The sequence below is a fragment of the Balaenoptera musculus genome, chromosome 8, assembly GCF_009873245.2.
Source record: "Balaenoptera musculus isolate JJ_BM4_2016_0621 chromosome 8, mBalMus1.pri.v3, whole genome shotgun sequence".
Classification (NCBI taxonomy): domain Eukaryota; kingdom Metazoa; phylum Chordata; class Mammalia; order Artiodactyla; family Balaenopteridae; genus Balaenoptera; species Balaenoptera musculus.
In genome coordinates this window covers 48,143,961-48,165,513 of record NC_045792.1, presented here as the reverse complement: position 1 = coordinate 48,165,513, position 21,553 = coordinate 48,143,961, and the positions used below count along the sequence as shown (strand labels likewise).

The following is a 21,553-nucleotide window of genomic DNA, read 5'->3' as shown; positions in this document are numbered from 1 at the left end:
CAACTGAGGCAAGAATACACAACAGAGAAAAGGCAGTCTCTTTAGCAAGTGGTGCTGGGAAAGCTGGACAGCTGCAGGTAAATCAATGAAGTTAGGACACTCCCAGGACTTCCCTGGTGGTCCAGTGGTTAAGACTCTGTACTTCCACTGCAGGGGGCATGGGTTCCATCCCTGGTTGGGGAACTAAGGACCCCGCATGTTGCGTGGCGCAACCAAAAAAAAAAAAAAAAACCCCAAAAACAAAAAAACCCCACTCCCTCACACCATACACAAAAATAAACTCAAAATGGCTTAAAGACTTAAATGTAAGACGTGACACCATAAAACTCCTAGAAGAGAACATAGACAAAACATTCTCTGCCATAAATCATATCAATGTTTTCTTTGGTCAGTCTCCCAAGGCAATAGAAGTAAAAGTAAAAATAAATAAGTGGGACCTAATTAAACTTAAAAGCTTCTGCACAGCAAAGGAAACCATAAACAAAACGAAGACCACCCTTAGAATGGGAGAAAATATTTGCAAACGAAGTGACTGACAAGGGATTAATCTCCAAAATATACAAACAGCTCATGCAGCTCAATATCAAAAAAACAAACAATCCAATCAAAAAATGGGCAGAAGATCTAAATAGACATTTCTCCAAAGAAGACATACAGATGGCCAAAAGCACATGAAAAGATGCTCAACATCACTAATTATTAGAGAAATGCAAATCAAAACTACAGTGAGGTATCACCTCACACCGGTCAGAATGGCCATCATCAAAAAAATCTACACACAATAAATGCTGGAGAGGGTGTGGAGAGAAGGGAACCTTCCTACACTGTTGGTGGGAATATCAATTGGTACAGCCACTGTGGAGAACAGTATGAAGTTTCCTTAAAAAAATAAAAACAGAGCTACCATATGATCCAGCAATCCTACTCCTGAGCATATATCCAGAGGAAGCCATAATTCGAAAAGATACATGCACCCCAATGTTCACTGAAGCACTATTTACAATAGCTAGGACATGGAAGCAACATAAATGTCCACTGATGGATGAATGGATAAAGAAGATGTGGTACAACGGAATATTACTCAGCCATAAAAAAGAATGAAATAATGCTGTTTGCAGCAACATGGATGGACCTAGAGACTATCATACTAAATGAAGTCAGAGAGAGAATGACAAATATCATATGATATCACTTACATGTGGCATCTAATACAATACAAATGAACTTATTTACAAAACAGAAACAGGTTCACAGACATAGAAAACAAACTTATGGTTACCGAAGGGGAAAGGGTGGGAGGAGGGATAAATTAGGGGTTTGGGTTTAGCAGATACAAACTACTATATATATCAATAAAATAGATTCAAAAAACAAGGTCCTACTATACAGCACAGGGAACTATATTTAATATCTTGTAATAAAGTATAATGGATATACTCAATACCTTGTAATAACCTATAATGGGAGATAATGTAAAAAAAGAATATATATATGTATAACTGAATCACTCTCCTATACATTTGGAACTAACACAACATTGTAAATCAACTATATTTCAATAAAAAGTTTTTAAAAAGAAAAAAATAAAGTATAATGGAAAAGAATCTGAAAAAGAATATATATATGTGTGTGTGTGTGTGTGTATATATATATATATATATATATATATATATATAACTGAGTCACTCTGCTGAAACTAACACAACATTGTAAATCAACTATACTTAAAGAATTTTAAAAATTTACTGCTAACTTCAGAGCTGCAACACTTCAGTGACGTGGGTGATCATTAATATATATTTTTACATGCTGGTATGTAGACGTATGCTTTGCTAGATGCATCAAATTATCAGGATTAATATATTAAATAATAAACTAACACAGAGATCTATGGGCTCCACCTCTCCAGACTGACTCAGTAGTTCTGCGGGAGGGCCAAAAAAATCTGTGTTTTTGAAAGCACCCCCGGTGTTTTTAATGTTCTGCTAAGTTTGGGAAGTAGTAATGAACTAGGAATCCAGCACTACTGGTCACAAAACTTAGACAAATAACATCACCTTCCTGTGCCTTCCTTTATCTTTAAATAGGGAATGTGACTAGATGATAGTTAACTAAGACCCTTCCCTTGGTCAGAGGTCAAGGTTTCAAATTCCTTGATTACTGACATTATGAGGCAAGCTTAAACTACTTGTACACAGTAAACACTCAATAAATATTTGTTTAGTGAAGAGGGACACAAATCATATTAGCTCTAAAAGTTTACAAAGGATTGAGACTGCGGTGATTTCCCAGGGTTCAAAAAAATGCTACGTCCATTTTGTAAAGCCCATCATAATGTGCGTGTATACTAAACACCTGAATATGTACAAATACCTTGCCAAGGACCCTGGGAACTAAACATTGGTCTTATAGATAGGGGATCTACAGCTGCAGTCTCGCTGGGTGAGTAAAACGAAACAATGAGCAAAACAGCACAAAGTAGTGGTACTGGGCGGCTCAGTTCACCCGGCACTGAAGATTTAAGGTGGACAGACAATGGTTATTACGAAGTGCCTACTCTGCGGACAACCTTAAAGAGTTTTAAAATTAGGGGAAAAAAGATTCTGGAAACGTCTCTCAATAAAGTCAGACGTCCAGGACACACTGCTAACAGCTGCGCCTCCCAGTCAACCCTTGTAGTTACGGCATTCCCGTTTTCTTTTCTTTCCTTTTTTTTTTTAAAGGCTACTAGGTGATTACAGAGTACTGAAAATCAGCGAAAATAAAGCGCACCTGACCTGAAATGTACGCTGTAGTTTACCAGAGACCTGGGTTCGAGGACCGCACGTAAGCAACACAGTCTAAGTCTGAACAGGCCGCGAAAGATATCCGGCCTCTCCGAACACAGATTACCTTACGGTTGCTCCCGACACACCTACGAGAGGGCGGGGATTATCCGCCCCATTTGATAATAATAAGGAGAAGGGTTCAGAAAGACGCCTGGCGGGGCTCTAGTGGCGGGGCCAGGCGGGAAGCCAGGCCTTCAGAGGCAAGCCCTCCGAAGAGGAAGGCGGTCCTCTTCTCCGTCCTCGACCCTCTCGCCTCAATCCCTCGGGGCGAGGCCCGGGAGCAGCGTAGCCAGGACCCGGAGTGGGCTGGAAGGCGTGGCACCCTCGCCTCACGCTCGCCCGAGCAGGCACGAACCACGGGCACCGTCTTTCTACAGAGCACGCAGGCATAGGTGATGCGGTGCCTTTTCTCACCTCTCCTCAGGGCCGGGGAAAAACGCCCGCGGGGAGCTGAAACCCAGCAGCCCCCGCTGCCTTCAGAACGCAGGAGCCGCCCAAACCAGCGACCCCACATGTCTTCGGCTTTCCAGCTGGCGGGGAAGGGCGAAAAGCTGGATGAATAGCGTTCAGGCTTTTGGGTAAGGTAGTTCTGGTACCGAGAGGATGCTGGGAAATGTAGTTTTCCGCCGGTCACAAGAACGTCTCTCGGCGCAGGCTCGCACCGCTGTCCCGCAAAGCTGGGCCTCTTCACAGACTGACCCACAGTTCCCTAGCATGGTTCAGAGCGGCTCCGCTTCTCCCACCTCCCTTCCCCAACCCGTGCACGCCGTTACCGCCCTAAGAAAGCGGAATCTTGTTTGAGAACCTTCCGGCTCCCGTTTCCAGGCAATGAGATGTACAGCTCAACAGCCAACTCCCACCGGAGAGCCAGTGCCCATTTCCAGTTTGGCTCAGTGGGCGACGGAGTCACGTCTAGCCGCACGGCAACCTGGGAAGTGCAATCCTCGGCCGCTGAGCATCCCGGGGGATCGCGCAGAGACCTTCTGGGAAGTGTAGTCCCGCGGGCCCCTCATTCCTGCTGCTTCATATCCTGCTGCTTCGCCCTCTCGTGTACAGGAGGACGAAATGTATTTGGTTTAGTCGCTTTCTTCAGGGAAGCCGAATTCCTTCGTTTCTACGGTAGACCAGATTTTAAACCTTTATCCCTATCAGACCTCAGTACTCCAGACTTTTCCCCACATGGTAAAATGTTGAAAATAACAACACACAGTAGTTGTGGGTTCAAATATGCCAATATATTCTGTGTAAATTCTAAAATGGTAAACAATTGTTAGGTTTTAGTGGCTTAATTATTCTTACAAGGATGTAAAACAGTTACCACTGGGTTGGTCAATCTGTGAGTTTGTTTTCAGAGCTTTGTGAGTGTCAGCTTCTTGACAAGCCCTATTCTAAGCACTGAGGCACATTAAAAGAACGCTTGATTCCTGCCAGGGCTTTAACAGAAAATAAATGGAGAGGAAATATAAATGGCTAAAAAAAAAAGTTTAATCTCACCAGTTAAAAAAAAAGTAAAACCTAAAGATAGACCATTCTTACCTGTTAAAGATTTTCTGAAAAATAATGATCAATTCTACCAAATAAGCCATCAGATAGGGTCACTCAAGCTGCTGGCAGGAATTTATGTTAGTACAACATATTTGGAAAACAATTTTAATAATATATATAAAACTCGAAAAATTGAATATATACATATATATACCCAATATGACTATAATTCTGTTAAACGATATGAGTAAAGTCAACAGGCATTGGTAATAAAAATAACTCCAGCTGCTCACAGCCTGGGAGATATAGATCAGTAAGTGGGAACACAAATTACCTTAAGTTCAGTAATGATTATGAAAAAAAGTGTACCTCTTTTATATTAAAATACCTCTTATTATTTATATTACTGTAAAATTCTCTCCCCAACACAAATACACAGTGTTGATGATGGGCCAATCATATTCTTTGGAATTGAATATGGAATTGGCGATTGGATTCAGGGATTCTTAATCATCTTCTGAAGTTCGCTGGAACTACAGCAAGTGAATTTGGGAGCTGGCACAGTTACATTTTTGCCAGAGAAGTACAGAAAGGCAGAAACAGAGATAGCAGATGGAGTGAGAGTCCAGGTGGTATTCAGCTAATAGATTTAGCCACTTCCTGAGACCTTCCTAAGGCTCCTGTGTTTCCAAATTCTCCATTGTTGCTATTATTTGTATGCTGAAAGTCTTAATTGATAAAAATATTTTCCCATAAATGTGTTAATATTTTCTCGTATGTTGAGAGGAATAAAGGAGCTAATGCATATAAAATACTCAGCTTGGTACATGGCACATATGAACACCTAACAAGCAGTGGCTATTTTTATTACTAATGCCTGTTGACTTTGCCCAGTGTTCAGAAGTAATTCTCCATGGGTCTCTCATGCTTCTGCATGGCTCGTTAGCAGAGGCCCTCTCTGCCTTTTGTTATGGACTCTCTTTTTAAGGAAGTTTGTATAATGAACAGCTTTGGGAAGTACAGTGTCTCCCTCTGGAGCCAAATGGAGCCTCATGCTTACTGCCTATTATAAAAGATTTGGGTTTTTCTAGCTCAGGGTTCCTCTCTGTAAGGCAATCCACTGCACACTCAGGCACACACCTGGGCCTATCTGCATCACAACATGGGACTCAGGGGAAGGGGAACTGATGCAAATATGCTGATGCACAGGCGACTTGCTGTGCTGTAATTACATCCTTTGTCTCTGGCCCAGGAGCCTCATGTCTTTTGCCAACATCCAGGCAACTGTGGCAGGCTAACTTGTTATCTTGCAAACAGGTAAGATCTCAGACCCTTCACAGTTCTTAACAATCATTGCCCTTCATTGGACTTTAAAACATTTTTCATTCTTTTAATTTCACTCACAGAAATATCTGCATGCCAGCTAGTTAGTTTAAGGCTAGATGTTGTGAGGAATGTAAAGAAACATAACTCAGTCCAACAACTATTTGGGTCCTACTATATGCAAAGACTTCTGCTCTCCCAGAACTTGTAATATAACTGGGAGAATAGAACAAGTGTGCTAATAGCTTCCACACAAGGCAGTAATGGATTGGTGCCATTTAAATGTTACAGAAAAAAAAATCCTTTGGTTCAGTTGAGGATGATACTTTTCAGTCATAGTTAGCAAGAGAAGATAAGATTTGAGCCCTGTTTTTAGGGGATTTTGTGGGCAGAGATTGTAGGGACAAGGTCTAGGAGAGAGGATTGGAGTAAACAAGGACATTTAATTAATTAATTAATTAAATTAATCTCCATGCTCCTTCCCACTTTGGGGCCTCTGTGCATGGTGTTCTCTCAAGTTGGAGCCCTTTCTCCTCCTCTTTACCTAGTTCATTCCTTCCTAACCTTCAGATCTTAGTTTAAATCACACCCGTTTGGGGGGGGGGTCCCTCCTCTCCCCACATGTAGATTTCATCTATTTGTTATGGACTCCTGTAGCAACCCAACTTTCCCATGTCACGGCACTTCTTATTTGTATCCTGCATGATGGTAGAGGCACGTCTGTCACTGTTTTCGCCAACACCTAGCATAAAGCCTGGCCCATAATGAGCCTTTGGCAAACGTGTTGAATGAATGAATAAACGTTCAAAATATAGTCATAGTTTGGTGAGAAGACCTGACAGGTTGGGGCATAGGAGTTATTTGGAAGATTGGGTGGAATTTGGGGAGATAAAACTGAAAAAAGAAGAAGAAAAAGACTAAATAATTTGGGTAGAATTTTGAGTAGACTCTCAGGAGATTTTAAAAGTTTTTGAGCCCAAACTGATAAAAGCCAGTGTGAGCACCTTTCCAGAAAACACTATGTGCCATTCACTAGTGCAGGCTGAAGAATCTTTGCTACTCCCAATGTCTGATGAGGGGACCTGGCCATGAGACATGCTCCCTCTTGAAAGCAACCTAGTTAATCCATACCTCAGAGGCCAGCCAATAGGGTAGCAGGGAAGTGGGTCCTGATGTTTTCACCGTGAAGGACCACTTTTATTATGTTTTTACCCTTATGAGTCCCCAATTTAAACATATCTTGTACTCTTTACCCACCACATATGTAAAATCATTACTTATTTTCCTATGTGCAATTAATTCAAGGCATAGGTAACTACCACTTAGCAAGTGGGAGATAAGCAGTGACGATCCAACGCCAAGCTGATTAATTCCAGCTGAAGGAAAAGGTACTTGCCAATTTCTTTGGTGGTTTCCAGTTTCATCTCCAGCTACAGTACAATTTCCTTAGGCATTTTGAAATGCCAGGACCCTCTCGAGGACCCCAATACTCTTTCCTCTGATGCCCAGAGGTCTGGGGACCCAGGTTGGACATAATTGCATGAGATGGCCAGATGTCCTCCAGCTCTGTGAATGTAGCTCTGGTGACTTCAAGGAGAGTGGGTGCAGCCTGGGCCACTCACATCGGTCAGTTATTTTCTCTTAGAATAGGTGATATGAAGGAATCCCAGTATATTTTTTAAGGCAGGTGAGTGAGGCATTGAGAGAGAGACTGGTGGGACCCAATGGACTCCATTTCCTTCCTTAGCTTACTTGAAGTTTTTGACACTAGAGGGCGTATGTGGACTGAACAGAAGACAATCCTTCGCTCTATTTCTGCAACGAATTTTACAGTTTTTCTGTAATCTTTGAGTCAGAGGAGCCCATTGTCACAAAAGCTTTGTGTTATTTTATATTAGCATCACATTTTTCATGGCTTGAAAGGGACCACCAACCCCTGTCCCCCACAAATATGGGGAGAAATTTTTCCTGATTGTATTAGGGGCCTGGCAATGACACCCCATTACAAGTTTGCTAGTTACAAGGAATCAAAGGAAAGAATGATTGAAAGAAAAGAAAAAGAAAAAAAAAAAAAAGAACTGTTAAAACATTATGTACCTTGCAATGTTACACTGTATTTGATAGTGTCTCTCATTGAGTTTTCATTGATTCCTTCAACTAATCCTTGAGCAGTATTTATGGTGCCAGGCACAGTGCTAAGCCATGAGAATCCAGACATAAGACACAGTCTTGCCCTCTGTAGAGGATACCTAGTCATCTCTGGGTGTTCCACAGGAAAACATCCATCCCCTTTCACAAAGATTTCCCCATCCACTTCAAAAAGAAATGGGTCTTCCCTCAAAAGGTTAAACATAGAATTATCATATGACCCTGCAATCCCACTCCTAGATGTCTATCCAAAGAATTAAAGCAGATACTCAAGTAAGTACATGTACACACATGTTAATAGCAGTAGTAGTCGTATTAATCAAAAGATAGAAACAGCCCAAATGTGTCTATCAAAGGATGAATGGATAAACAAATTGTGGCATATATATATATATATATATATATATATATATATATATATATATATGAATGGGGTGGATGTTTTCCTGTGGAAGAACCGGAGGTGACAAAGGTATCCTCTACAGATTAACAGAATATGTGTAGGTTGGATATGAGAGAATTTGAAATGGAGAAACAGCAACACTCCAAACTGCTATGGGCAGGAGGGAACGTTTGTAAGACATGAGAAGTAGCCTGGGGTAGAGGACCTCTAGGTGGTGGGAGACCCCTGAAGATGGCACTTCGCTTGGAGGTGGTGCTCTTCCCTTGAAAGCCCGAGGGACACACATGTAACACTGCTCAGCTGCAAGCAGCTGCAGAAGGGCAAGCAGGATTGTGAGCCTCTTTAAGTTGGAGCATTTTGTAGATATTTGCATTGATATATTAGGAATAATGGCCACTAGAACCATAAAAATATTGATTTCATGATTCTATCAGCACTTAAGGCATGAACTTGGAACTACAGAAAGGGAGACGTGATAGACATTCAAGATGGCGGAAGAGTAAGACGTGGAGATCACCTTCCTCCCCACAAATACATCAGAAATACATCTACATGTGGAACAACTCCTACAGAACACCTACTGAACGCTGGCAGAAGACCTCAGACTTCCCAAAAGGCAAGAAACTCCCCACGTACATGGGTAGGGCAAAAGAAAAAAGAAAAAACAGAGACAGAAGAATAGGGATGGGACCTGCACCTCTGGGAGGGAGCTGTGAAGGAGGAAAGGTGTCCACACACTAGGAAGGCCCTTCGTGGGCAGAGACTGCGGGTGGCGGAGGGGAAGCTTCGGAGCCATGGAGGAGAGCGCAGCAACGGGGTGCGGAGGGCAAAGCGGAGAGATTCCCGCACAGAGGATCGGTGCCGAGCAGCACTCACCAGCCCGAGAGGCTTGTCTGCTCACCCGCTGGGGCGGGCAGGGGCTGGGAGCTGAGGCTCGGGCTTCGGTCGGATCGCAGGGAGAGGACTGGGGTTGGCGGCGTGAACACAGCCTGAAGGGGGCTAGTGTGCCACAGCTAGCCAGGAGGGAGTCCAGGAAGAAGTCTGGAACTGCCTAAGAGGCAAGAGACCATTGTTTCAGGGTGCGCGAGGAGAAGGGATTCAGAGCACGATCTAAATGAGCTCCAGAGACGGGCGTGAGCCGTGGCTATCAGCACAGACCCCAGAGACGGGCATGAGATGCTAAGGCTACTGCTGCCGCCACCAAGAAGCCTGTGTGCAAGCACAGGTCACTATCTACACCTCCCCTCCTGGGAGCCTGTGCAGCCCGCCACTCTCAGGGTCCCGTGTTCCAGGGACAACTTCCCCGGGAGAACACACGGCGTGCTTCAGGCTGGTGCAACATCACACCGACCTCTGCCGCCGCAGGCTCACCCCGCATTCCGTACCCCTCCCTCCCCCCGGCCTGAATGAGCCAGAGCCCCCTAATCAGCTGCTCCTCTAACCCCATCCTGTCTGAGGAAGAACAGACGCCCTCAGGCAACCTACATGCAGAGGCGGGCCAAATCCAAAGCTGAACGCCAGGAGCTGTGCGAACAAAGAAGAGAAAGGGAAATCTCTCCCAGCAGCCTCAGGAGCAGCGGATTAAATCTCTACAGTCAACTTGATGTACCCTGCATCTCTGGAATACCTGAAGAGACAATGAATCATCCCCAAATTGAGGCGGTCGACTTTGGGAGCAACGATATATATATATTTTTTCCTTTTTCTCTTTTTGTGAGTGTGTATGTGTATGTTTCTTTGTGTGATTTTGTCTGTATAGCTTTGCTTTTACCATTTGTTCTAGGGTTCTGTCTTTTTTTTTTCTTTTTTAGTATAGTTTTTAGCACTTATTATTGGTGGATTTGTTTTTTGGTTTGGTTGCTCTCTTCTTTCTATCTTTCTTTTTTTAAATTTCTTTTTTTATTACTTTTTAATTTTTTATTTGTAATAATTATTTTTTATTCTAATTATTTTATTACTTTTCTCTCTTTCTGTCTTTTTTTCTCCCTTTTCCTCTGAGCTGTGTGGCTGACAGGGTCTTGGTACTCTGGCCGGGTGTCAGACCTGTGCCACTGAGGTGGGAGAGCTGAGTTCAGGACATCGCTCCATCAGAGACCTCCTGGCTCCACATAATATCAAATGGCGAAAGCTCTCCCAGAGATCTCCATCTAAATGCTAAGACCCAGCTCCACTCAATGACCAGCAAGCTACCATGCTGAACACCCTATGCCAAACAACTAGCAAGACAGGAACACAACCCCACCCATTAGCAGAGAGGCTGCCTAAAATCATAATAAGGTCACAGACACCCCAAAACACACCACCGAACGTGGTTCTGCCCACCAGAAAGACAAGATCCAACCTCATCCACCAGAACATATGCACTAGTCCCCTCCACCAGGAAGCCAACACAACCCACTGAACCCACCTTAGCCACTGGGGGCAGACACCAAAAACAACAGGAACTACGAACCTGCAGCCTGAGAAAAGGAGACCCAAACACAGTAAGTTAAGCCAAATTAGAAGACAGAGAAACACATAGCAGATGAAGGACAGGGTAAAAACCCACCAGACCAAACAAATGAAGAGGAAATAGGCAGTCTACCTGAAAAAGAATTCAGAGTAATGATAGTAAAGATGATCCAAAATCTTGGAAATAAAATGGAGAAAATACAAGAAACGTTTAACAAGGGCCTAGAAGAACTAAAGAGCAAACAAACAGAGATGAACAACACAATAAATGAAATTAAAAATTCTCTAGAAGGAATCAATAGCAGAATACCTGAAGCAGAAGAACGCATAAGTGACCTGGAAGATAAAATAGTGGAAATAACTACTGCAGAGCAGAATAAAGAAAAAAGAAAGAAAAGAATTGAGGACAGTCTCAGAGACCTCTGGGACAGCATTAAATACACCAACATGTGAATTATAGGGGTCCCAGAAGAAGAAGAGAAAAAGAAAGGGACTGAGAAAATATTTGAAGAGATTATAGTTGGAAACTTCCCTAATATGGGAAAGGAAATAATCAATCAAGTCCAGGAGGCACAGAGAGTCCCATACAGGAGAAACATGCCAAGACACATATTAATCAAACAATCAAAAATTAAATACAAAGAAAAAATATTAAAATCAGCAAGGGAAAAGCAACAAATAACATAAAGGGGAACTCCCATAAGGTTAAGAGCTGATCTTTCAGCAGAAACTCTGCAAGCCAGAAGGGAGTGGCAGGACATATTTGAAGTGATGAAAGGGAAAAATATCCAGCAAGGATCTCATTCAGACTCGACGGAGAAATTAAAACCTTTACAGACAAGCAAAAGCTAAGAGAATTCAGCACCACCAAACCAGCTTTACAACAAATGCTAAAGAAACTTCTCTAGGCAGGAAACACAAGAGAAGGAAAAGACCTACAATAACAAACTCAAAACAATTAAGAAATGGTAATAGGAACATACGTATTGATAATTACCTTGAATGTAAATGGATTAAATGCTCCAACCAAAAGACATAGACTGGCTGAATGGATACAAAAACAAGACCCATATATATGCTGTCTACAAGAGACCCACTTCAGACCTAGGAACACATACAGACTGAAAGTGAGGGGATGGAAAAAGATATTCCATGCAAATGGAAATCAAAAGAAACCTGGAGTAGCAATTCTCATATCAGACAAAATAGACTTTAGAATAAAGACTATTACAAGAGACAAAGAGGGACACTATATAATGATCAAGGGATCAATCCAAGAGGAAGATATAACAATTGTAAATATTTATGCATCCAACATAGGAACACCTCAATGCATAAGGCAAATGCTAACAGCCATAAAAGGGGAAATCAACAGTAACACAATCATAGAAGGGGACTTTAACACCCCACTTTCACCAATGGACAGATCATCCAAAATGAAAATAAATAAGGAAACACAAGCTTTAAATGATACATTAAACAAGATGGACTTGACTGATATTTATAGGACATTCCATCCAAAAACAACAGAATACTCTTTCTTCTCAAGTGCTCATGAAACATTCTCCAGGATAGATCATACCTTGGGTCACAAATCAAGCCTTGCTAAATTTAAGAAAATTAAAATCGTATCAAGTATCTTTTCTGACCACAACGTTGAGACTAGATATCAATTACAGGAAAAAATATGTAAAAAATGCAAACCCTGGAGGCTAAACAATACAGTACTAAATAACCAAGAGATCACTGAATAAATCAAAGAGGTAATCAAAAAATATCTAGAAACAAATGACAGTGAAAACATGATGACCCAAAACCTATGGGATGCAGCAAAAGCAGTTCTAAGAGGGAAGTTTATAGCAATAAAATCTTGCCTCAAGAAGCAAGAAAAATTTCAAATAAACAACCCAACCTTACACCTAAAGCAATTAGAGAAAGCAGAACAAAAAACCCTGCAAAGTTAGCAGAAGGAAAGAAATCATAAAGATCAGATCAGAAATAAATGAAAAAGAATGAGGGAAACAATAACAAAGATCAATAAAACTAAAAGCTGGTCCTTTGGGAAGATAAACAGAATTGATAAACCATTAGCCAGACTCATGAAGAAAAAAAGGGAGAAGACTCAAATTAGAAATGAAAAAGGAGAAATAACTGACACTGCAGAAATACAAAGGATCATGAGACATTACTACAAGCAACTATATGCCAATAAAATGGACAACCTGGAAGAAATGGACAAATACTTAGAAAAACACAGGTGAATTCTATCAAGCATTTAGTGAAGAGCTAACACCTATCCTTCTCAAACTCTTCCAAAATATACCAGAGGGAGGAACACTGCCAAACTCATTCTACAAGACCACCATCACCCTGATACCAAAACCAGACAAAGATGTCACAAAGAAAGAAAACTACAGGTCAATGTCACTGATGAACATAGATGCAAAAATCCTAAACAAAATACTAGCAAGCAGAATAAAACAGCACATTAAACGATCATACACCATGATCAAGTGGGGTTTATTCCAGGAATGCAAAGATTCTTCAATATACACAAATCAATCAATGTGATACACCATATTTACAAATTGAAGGATAAAAACCATATGATCATCTCAATAGATGCAGAAAAAGCTTTTGACAAAATTCAACACCGATTTATGATAAAAACCCTCCAGAAAATGTTGGGAACTTACCTCAACATAATAAAGGCCATATATGACAAACTCACAGCCAACATCGTTCTCAATGGTGCAAAACTGAAACCATTTCCACTAAGATCAGGAACAAGACAAGGTTGCCCACTCTCACCACTATTATTCAACATAGTTTTGGAAGTTTTAGCCACAACAATCAGAGAAGAAAAAGAAATAAAAGAAATCCAAATCAGAAAAGAAGAAGTAAAGCTGTCACTGTTTGCAGATGACATGATACTATACATAGAGAATCCTAAACACTCTACCAGAAAACTACTACAGCTAATCAATGAATTTGGTAAAGTAGCAGGATACAAAATTATGCACAGAAATCTCTTGCATTCTTATACACTAAGGATGAAAAACCTGAAAGAGAAATTAAGGAAACACTCCCATTTACCATTGCAACTAAAAGAATAAAATACCTAGGAATAAACCTACCTAAGGAGACAAAAGACCTGTATGCAGAAAAGTATAAGACACTGATGAAAGAAATTAAAGATGGAGAGATATACCATGTTCTTGGATTGGAAGAATCAACATTGTGAAAATGAATATACTACCCAAAGCAATCTACAGATTCAATGCAATCCCTATCAAACTATCAATGGCATTTTCCACAGAACTAGAACAAAAAATTTCACAATTTGTATGGAGACACAAAAGATCCCGAATAGCCAAAGCAATCTTGAGAAAGAGAAACGGAGCTAGAGGAATCAGGCTCCCAGACTTCAGACTTTACTACAAAGCTACAGTAATCAAGACAGTATGGTACTGGCACAAAAACAGAAATATAGATCAATGGTACAAGATGGAATGCCCAGAGATAAACCCACGCACATATGGGCACCTTATCTTTGATAAAGAAGGCAAGAATATACAATGGAGAAAGGACAGCCTCTTCAATAAGTGGTGCTGGGAAAACTGGACAGCTACATGTAAAAGTATGAAATTAGAACACTCCCTAACACCATACAGAAAAATAAACTCAAAATGGATTAAAGACCTAAATATAAGGCCAGACACTATAAAACTCTTAGAGGAAAACATAAGCAGAACACTCTATGACACAAATCACAGCAAGATCCTTTTTGACCCACCTCCTAGAGAAATGGAAATAAAAACAAAAATAAACAAATGGGACATAATGAAACTTAAAAGCTTTTGCACAGCAAAGGAAACCATAAACAAGACGAAAAGACAACCCTCAGAATGGGAGAAAATACTTGCAGATGAAGCAACTCACAAAGGATTAATCTCCAAAATTTACAAGCAGCTCATGCAGCTCAATATCAAAAAAACAAACAACCCCATCCAAAAATGGGCAGAAGACCTAAATCGAAATATCTCCAAAGAAGATATACAGATTGCCAAGAAACACATGAAAGAATGCTCAACATCATTAATCATTAGAGAAATGCAAATCAAAACTACAATGAGATATCACCTCACACCAGTCAGAATGGCCATTGTCAAAAAATTTAGAAACAACAAATGCTGGAGAGGGTGTGGAGAAAAGGGAACCCTCTTGCACTGTTTGTGGGAATGTAAATTGATACAGCCACTATGGAGAACAGTATGGAGGTTCCCTAAGAAACTAAAAATAGAACTACCATATGACCCAGCAATCCCACTATTGGGCATATACCGTGAGAAAACCATAATTCAAAAAGTGTCATGTACCACAATGTTCACTGCAGCTCTATTTACAAAAGCCAGGACATGGAAGCAACCTAAGTGTCCATCGACAGATGAATGGATAAAGAAGATGCACATATATACAATGGAATATTACTCATCCATAAAAGAAACGAAATTGAGTTATTTGTAGTGAGGTGGATGGACCTAGAGTCTGTCATACAGAGTGAAGTAAGTCAGAAAGAGAAAAACAAATACCGTATGCTAACATATATATATGGAATCTAAAAAAAAAAAAAGTTTCTGAAGAACCTAGGGGCAGGACAGGAAAAAAGATGCAGACGTAGAGAATGGACTTGAGGACACGGGGAGAGGGAAGGGTAAGCTGGGACGAAGTGAGTAAGTGGCATGGACTTATGTATACTACCAAATGTAAAATAGATAGGTAGTGGGAATCAGCTGCATAGCACAGGGAGATCAGCTCAGAGCTTTGTGACCACTTAGAAGGGTGGGATAGGAAGGGTGGGAGGGAGATGTAAGAGGGAGGATATATGGGGATATATGTATATGTATAGCTGATTCATTTTGTTATAAAGCAGAAACTAACACATCATTGTAAAGCAATTATACTCCAATAAAGATGTTTAAAAAAAGAAAAAGAAAAGGGAGACGTATAAAATAAGCTACAAGGATATATTGTACGACACATGGGTAATAGCCAATATTTTATAACTATAAATGGAGTATAACGTTTAAAAATTGTGAGTCACTATATTGTATACCTGTAACTTATATAATATTGCACATCAACTATACTTCAATTTAAAAAATTAAAATGCAAAAAAAAAAAGTTTAACATCTCAAAAAAAGAGACAGACTGAGAATTCCCAAAACCTCAAGACTAGGAGGTGGCCATTACAGAGATTTATATGTGGAACATGTGCCCTGTGGGCCCAGAAAAGGATTATAATGCAGATCAGGATGACAAATGAAGACCTTCTAGACAGGAAGAGGGCAGAAATGTTCTTTAGACATACCTGGCTAAGCATCAAAAGGTTTCACCATTCCTAAAGTTACATTCACATCCCATGGTGGTGGTTATAATTGATTTTATGTATACTTATGCTTAAATAATTTGCATAATAATTTGTATATAGTTTATTTCATAGGTTAGGTTTGTTTATTCTCAACTTTTTGCAGCCATGATAATGTTCCAAACCTTGAATCATGCAGATAAGATTCTGCTGTCCAGAATGGGCAGATCAATTATGCAGCTTCCAGATATAAAATGCAATCTGAATATAGCTTTTTTCTGCATTCATGGCCTTGAGAGAAACACTATTTATGTTGCCACCTTGGTCAAATGGTTGCCAAGATGTCAGTATGGCATCTGACAGGACAGCTGGCTCTTAAGTACATGGGCACATGCTAAAGGTCTAGTCCTCTTCCGGTTTAAGTTATCCAGGCAATTGTCATGGTCATCCCTAAATTTAGCAGAACAGCACAAAAGAGAAATATCAGAATTTATGTCCTCCTGGAAAGATAGGCACTGGAAGGCATTCACATCTGGATCAGAAATACGAAGCCCGTGGCTCTGGAAAATAAATAGTTTCTTCACAGAAATTTCCAACAAGGAGGAGAAAATCTTGAATCAATCTTGTTGTTGCCTACAAACAATCAAATTGTAATTATCACATTTAAGGGGTAATTGTTCCAATTGTACCAGAATGAGATGCTCCAGCCCTCTTCTGCTGAAACAAAGAGAATTGCTCTGAAGAGGAAAGGTGCTTCCAGAATAACTTGCTTTGAGCTTGTTCTTTTTATAGTGAATCCAGGGTCAGGGAAAGGTGCTGTGGGACCAGCACCATCGGGGCTGCTGGGGTGTCAGCTTCTGAAGCTCTTTCCTCTTCACAGCTAAGCTCTTTGATACCCACCTGCAGCCACAGACCCAGCCCCCAGAGTAGCACCCACATTGACCTAAGGCACTAGGACTTGAACTATTCTTGTCAGATCCTAGGACTTGGATAGTAGGCCTGATAGTTCTCAAATATACTGCACAGCAGATGAAGTGGGGCATCTGTTCCGAAATGCTCTCATGGGGGCAGGATGAGGACAATAGCACTTCAATAATAGCGTTCCCCAGAGAGGAAGAGAGGAAGGAAGGAAGGAAAATATCACATACTGAGCAACTACTGTGTTCCAGGCACCGTGCAGGGTGCTTGCTCATATGTCATTTCAGTTAGGCAGCAGAATCCCAGGTAGGTGAAATACAGTGGACAGAAATGATGTGGATACAGTGTTTGGGAGTCAGCCAGCTGAGCACTCCTCATCTGGCAGTGCTAAGGTCTTGAGTTCTGTTTTTGGCTTTCTGTCTCTGGAGAAGCGAGTAGCAAAAACCAGTTGGGGGATCAAGACCCAAATCAGACACCAATCCCGAGAACTGCTTGTGAGCAACTGGGGTGAGCTTAGATAAAATGGGGTGGGGTTGAGACAGTGCATGGGAGCCCAGGAACTCATTTTTCTCCCCCTGGTTGTAGATCATCATGGGAAGGGGGCAGGGGAATGGTGAGAAATGAAGCAGGAGCAAGACCTCGAAAGATCTTGTATGTTACACAGAGAGGTCTCAACTTTCTCCTAGGGCACTAGGGGGAGATTGGAGGGTTTTAAGGATATGATTTCATTTGGAACTGGGATCTCACTTTGGCTGCCCAGTTGAGATGGGAAGAGTAAGATGCAGAGTACGAAGGTTGTTGGTGGACACCATACTCCATTCTGGGCATATATTATCTTCGCTAGGAATTTTTTGGTTGCTAGTGACAGAAATTCACCTAGAGAACCAACTGTGTGCTGGTTGCACACACATCCTTCTGTAACAGACACAGGGCAGATGGTTCCAGATGTAGTCTGGAACTGCTGAAACAGGGGCCTAAACATAACCAACCCTCTGGCCATCTCATTTTTTCTTCCTTCTGCCAACCAACTCTGCAAGGTGGAGTACAGGTTATAATGGACTCTGGAGCCAGATCACCTTAGGCTTTGTTACTTACTAGCTGTATGATATTGAGCAAGTTACTTAACCTTGTTTTGTCTCAGTTTCCTTATTTGTAAACAAATATAATTACATTATTTACCTCCTGGGGTTGTTGTGAGGACTAAATGGATTATGGACTAAATGCACATAAAGGGCTTGGCAGAGTGCCTGGTACATAGAAGTGACTTAAAAAGTATTAGCTGTTATTACTATCATTCGGTTGCAATCTGGCTTTTTTCGAAAGGGAAAAAAACAGCCTCTGATGGCTCTAAAGTTTTGCATCTGGCTTTGGCTACCAGAGAGAGACTGACTGAGTTTTCTCTGATTCCAAGTCCAAACATTGAAGGGGAGAGATTCACGAGCCAGCTTGACTATGATTTTACTCCTGAACCAATCAACCTGATCCAGTAGACAAGTGCCCTGATGGCTCCACTTTGATCTGTGGTCCCATAGATAGCTACAAGGACCACCAAGACAAAGTCCCTGGCCCATCTAGTGGAGGAAAAGACCCCCAGGTGACAGTACGGTGATGGAGGCGCTTACCAAGTCCAGTATACTTTCTCATTTCAGAGGGCGTATACCAAGGCCTTTGGGACCTCTGAACTTGGGGAATCTTCTATAGCTTCATACTCTCCCACAGAATTCAGAAAAAATACAACAGAAATATCAGGCTCAATTGGTAGATGTGACAAAGGAATATGGAAATACGGTGCTTGGCTCCTGGGTGGCTGGTCGGCTCTCTGGCCCTAAGGTCTCTAGTTCCTACCGGACAGCTGGTACCTGAGCCCTGGTTTCTAGTCATCAGTGCTCAGTCCTGCCCCCTTGGTCCTTGGCCATCCCCCTTACACGGCCTTCCTCTTTCCCTTATTAGAGGACCTGGCCTGCATCTCCTGATGCCCCCAGACCCTTTTGCTAGCATTCAGGGGCTAGGTTCCAATCCCTTACCAACCCCTTCTTCTCTAAGAAAGTGGGATAAAGGTGAGAGTGGACCAGAAGGCACCACCATTCTCTGTCCCCTTTCTCCTCCAGGACCTTGTTTACATGAAACCTTCTCACCACCCTCTTGGTTCAGTGACACTTTCCTGTACCCCAGCCTCATAGCAGCTGTGATTCAAATTCTCTCCTCAACAAAACTCCAAATTAGCCCTGTCTTGGACCTTAAGGTAGTTTGAAACTGTTCAAAATGGAGAGTGTTAAAATCTGTAAATGACAAGAGTCTACAGTACAGATGTGGAGAAGTTCATCCTGTCTCCAGGCATCGATTGAAGGTTTTTTGATGCAGGTGGCATTCAGCTGATTTTGACATAGCAGGAGAGCAGTGTGGACGGTCAGAGGGGGGAAGGCGCAGGGAGACAGGGCAGGTCATGTTTTGGAGCAGGTGAAAGTTAGATGTGTCTGAGCCTCAGGGCAAATGGAGAGATTAATAGGAGATATGGCTGGAATGGCACCAAGTCCTTGGAATCTCCAAGACAAGCAGCATTCTCTTCCCCGACAGCTGCATGTGGGTAAGTTTTTGTGTGTCCCTTGCACTGTTATAAGCAATGAGAGGGAGCCTTTATTGTGAAGAAACAGGGTAGAGTTGGTGGGACATGTGTGTGTGTTGTCCTCGTGGAAGTCAAGCTGACTGTGGTGTGCGAGTATTGTCACCTCACGGTAGATTTAAAAATCCCTCACCTCACAAAACGTTTACTCATCCTTGTTTCACTTTCTAGAAGATGCTCAGAGCAGGGCTCCGTCAACACTTGTGAAAGGAAGATGAGCTGCCTCACAAGGGAGCTTCCCAGAAGAGAAGTACCTTGCACTTAAGACCTTCTCGGATTCCCGGTCTCTGATGGATAAGTTATTTGATGACACAATTAGTTCCTTCACTAGACTATAAACTCCAGGAGGGCAGGGACTAGGTCTCATTTTTGTCAATAATTCCAGCGTCTCGCCCAGGGCCCTGAGCAAAGCAAGTTCTTTTTTTTTTTTTTTTTTTTTTTTTATTTTTATTTATTTATTTATGGCTGTGTTGGGTCTTTGTTTCTGTGCGAGGGCTTTCTCTAGTTGCGGCAAGTGGGGGCCACTCTTCATCGCGGTGCGCGGGCCTCTCACTGTCGCGGCCTCTCTTGTTGCGGAGCACAGGCTCCAGACGCGCAGGCTCAGTAATTGTGGCTCACGGGCCTAGTTGCTCCGCGGCATGTGGGATCTTCCCAGACCAGGGCTTGAACCCGTGTCCCCTGCATTGGCAGGCAGATTCTCAACCACTGCGCCACCAGGGAAGCCCGCAAAGCAAGTTCTTAATACAGCTTAGGTAAACTGAGCTGTGATGATGCGTGTGGGAGTTTGAGTTTGGGGAACAACTTTGGAAGGTGGAAGGCCGGGAGCAGTTTGAGAGCGTGGAAGGGGTCAGTCAGCGTTCATAGTTAGAAATAACAGAATCTCTTCACCTGGTTAGCAGAAAGGGATTTATGAAAAAGCTTTTATGGTTCACAGAATTGTTGGGAGGGTCGAAGAAACAGAATCTAAATTGAGCTTCCAGGAATGACTCCCCAAAATCACCCCGCAGAGTTGCTGCCTTTGCCAAAATCAGGAAGTGCAGAATCAGAAAGCTGCTGCCACAGCTGGGCCCAAGCCAGTTCGACTGTGTTCTACCCTCCAAACTGATGCTTCATGCTCTGTCTCTTTCGCCATGCATTTAAGTCTCAGACCAGTGCCTCTGATTAGAGAAACTAAATCACGTTCAGAATATAGGCGAAAGGAAGGTTGGGAAATTGTGTTTCTAGTTATGCAGCCTCTGTCAAGAGCACGGTAGAGGGGCTGCGCAAGCCAGTTCACCGTGGCTGCCATAGCGGGGCTGCGGGAAAGGCTGCCAGCCTGGGGGTTACGCATAGAGAACAACACTCCCTCGTTCATTCAGTGAACATTCTCTGAGAAACTACTGTGCTTAGGGCCTGAGCCAGGAGCCGTGCAGAAGTACTGTTCTTGCCCTTGGGGTACTGACCGTCGGAAGCAATAATGCAGAGATGGTCAGGAGGAAACTCTCATGCCTGCCTCTGGACAGGACCAGCACCAGAGACTGGGTGAGGGTGGTGCTGCAGGTAGGAGTCAAGTAGCATCCCCAGACCTCACCCACTGGAGGACAAGGGGTACAGATCCTGGCAATGAACGAGGCTGGGCCTACCAGCATGAAACTTAACCGTCCAGACAAAGGCTACTCTTGCAAAGATTCTCCGAGCTGGAAGGGCATTGGAGATTAGCTAGTCCAACGGTGGTGGTTACACACACTTCCTCCTCTCCAGTGTCGCTAAGAGTGATTGCAGTTATTTTTAGTTTTATCCAAACCCTTGGTTGATTTTTTAGTTTTCAGGTTTGCATTTTATGGGTCAGTATGTGGCAGGCTGCCTCCCAGATAGAATATGGGAATAGAAAATCAAGTAACAGTGAGTGTTAAAATGTTAAGGGGGACATCCCTGGTGGCGCAGTGGTTGAGAATCTGCCTGCCAATGCAGGGGACACGGGTTTGAGCCCTGGCCCGGGAAGATCCCACATGCCGCGGAGCAACTAAGCC

General features: G+C 42.4%; 1 protein-coding gene across 3 annotated transcripts in view; it reads right to left on the bottom strand.

Moving 5' to 3' along the window:
- The window catches only part of CCDC90B (coiled-coil domain containing 90B), a 50,125-nt gene extending 46,383 nt beyond the window's left edge, over positions 1-3,742 (bottom strand). For 2 of the 3 annotated variants that reach the window (XR_005020878.1, XM_036860057.1), the window contains exon 1: positions 3,243-3,742. Coding sequence is in view for 1 of the 3 variants with exons in the window: in XM_036860057.1 (XP_036715952.1) it covers positions 3,243-3,342 (100 nt within the window). In the remaining 2 variants the exon portion in view is untranslated. The remainder of the gene's footprint in view (positions 1-3,242) is intronic. The other variant, XM_036860058.1, reaches the window with a different exon arrangement.
- Positions 3,743-21,553: the final 17,811 nt, after the last annotated feature.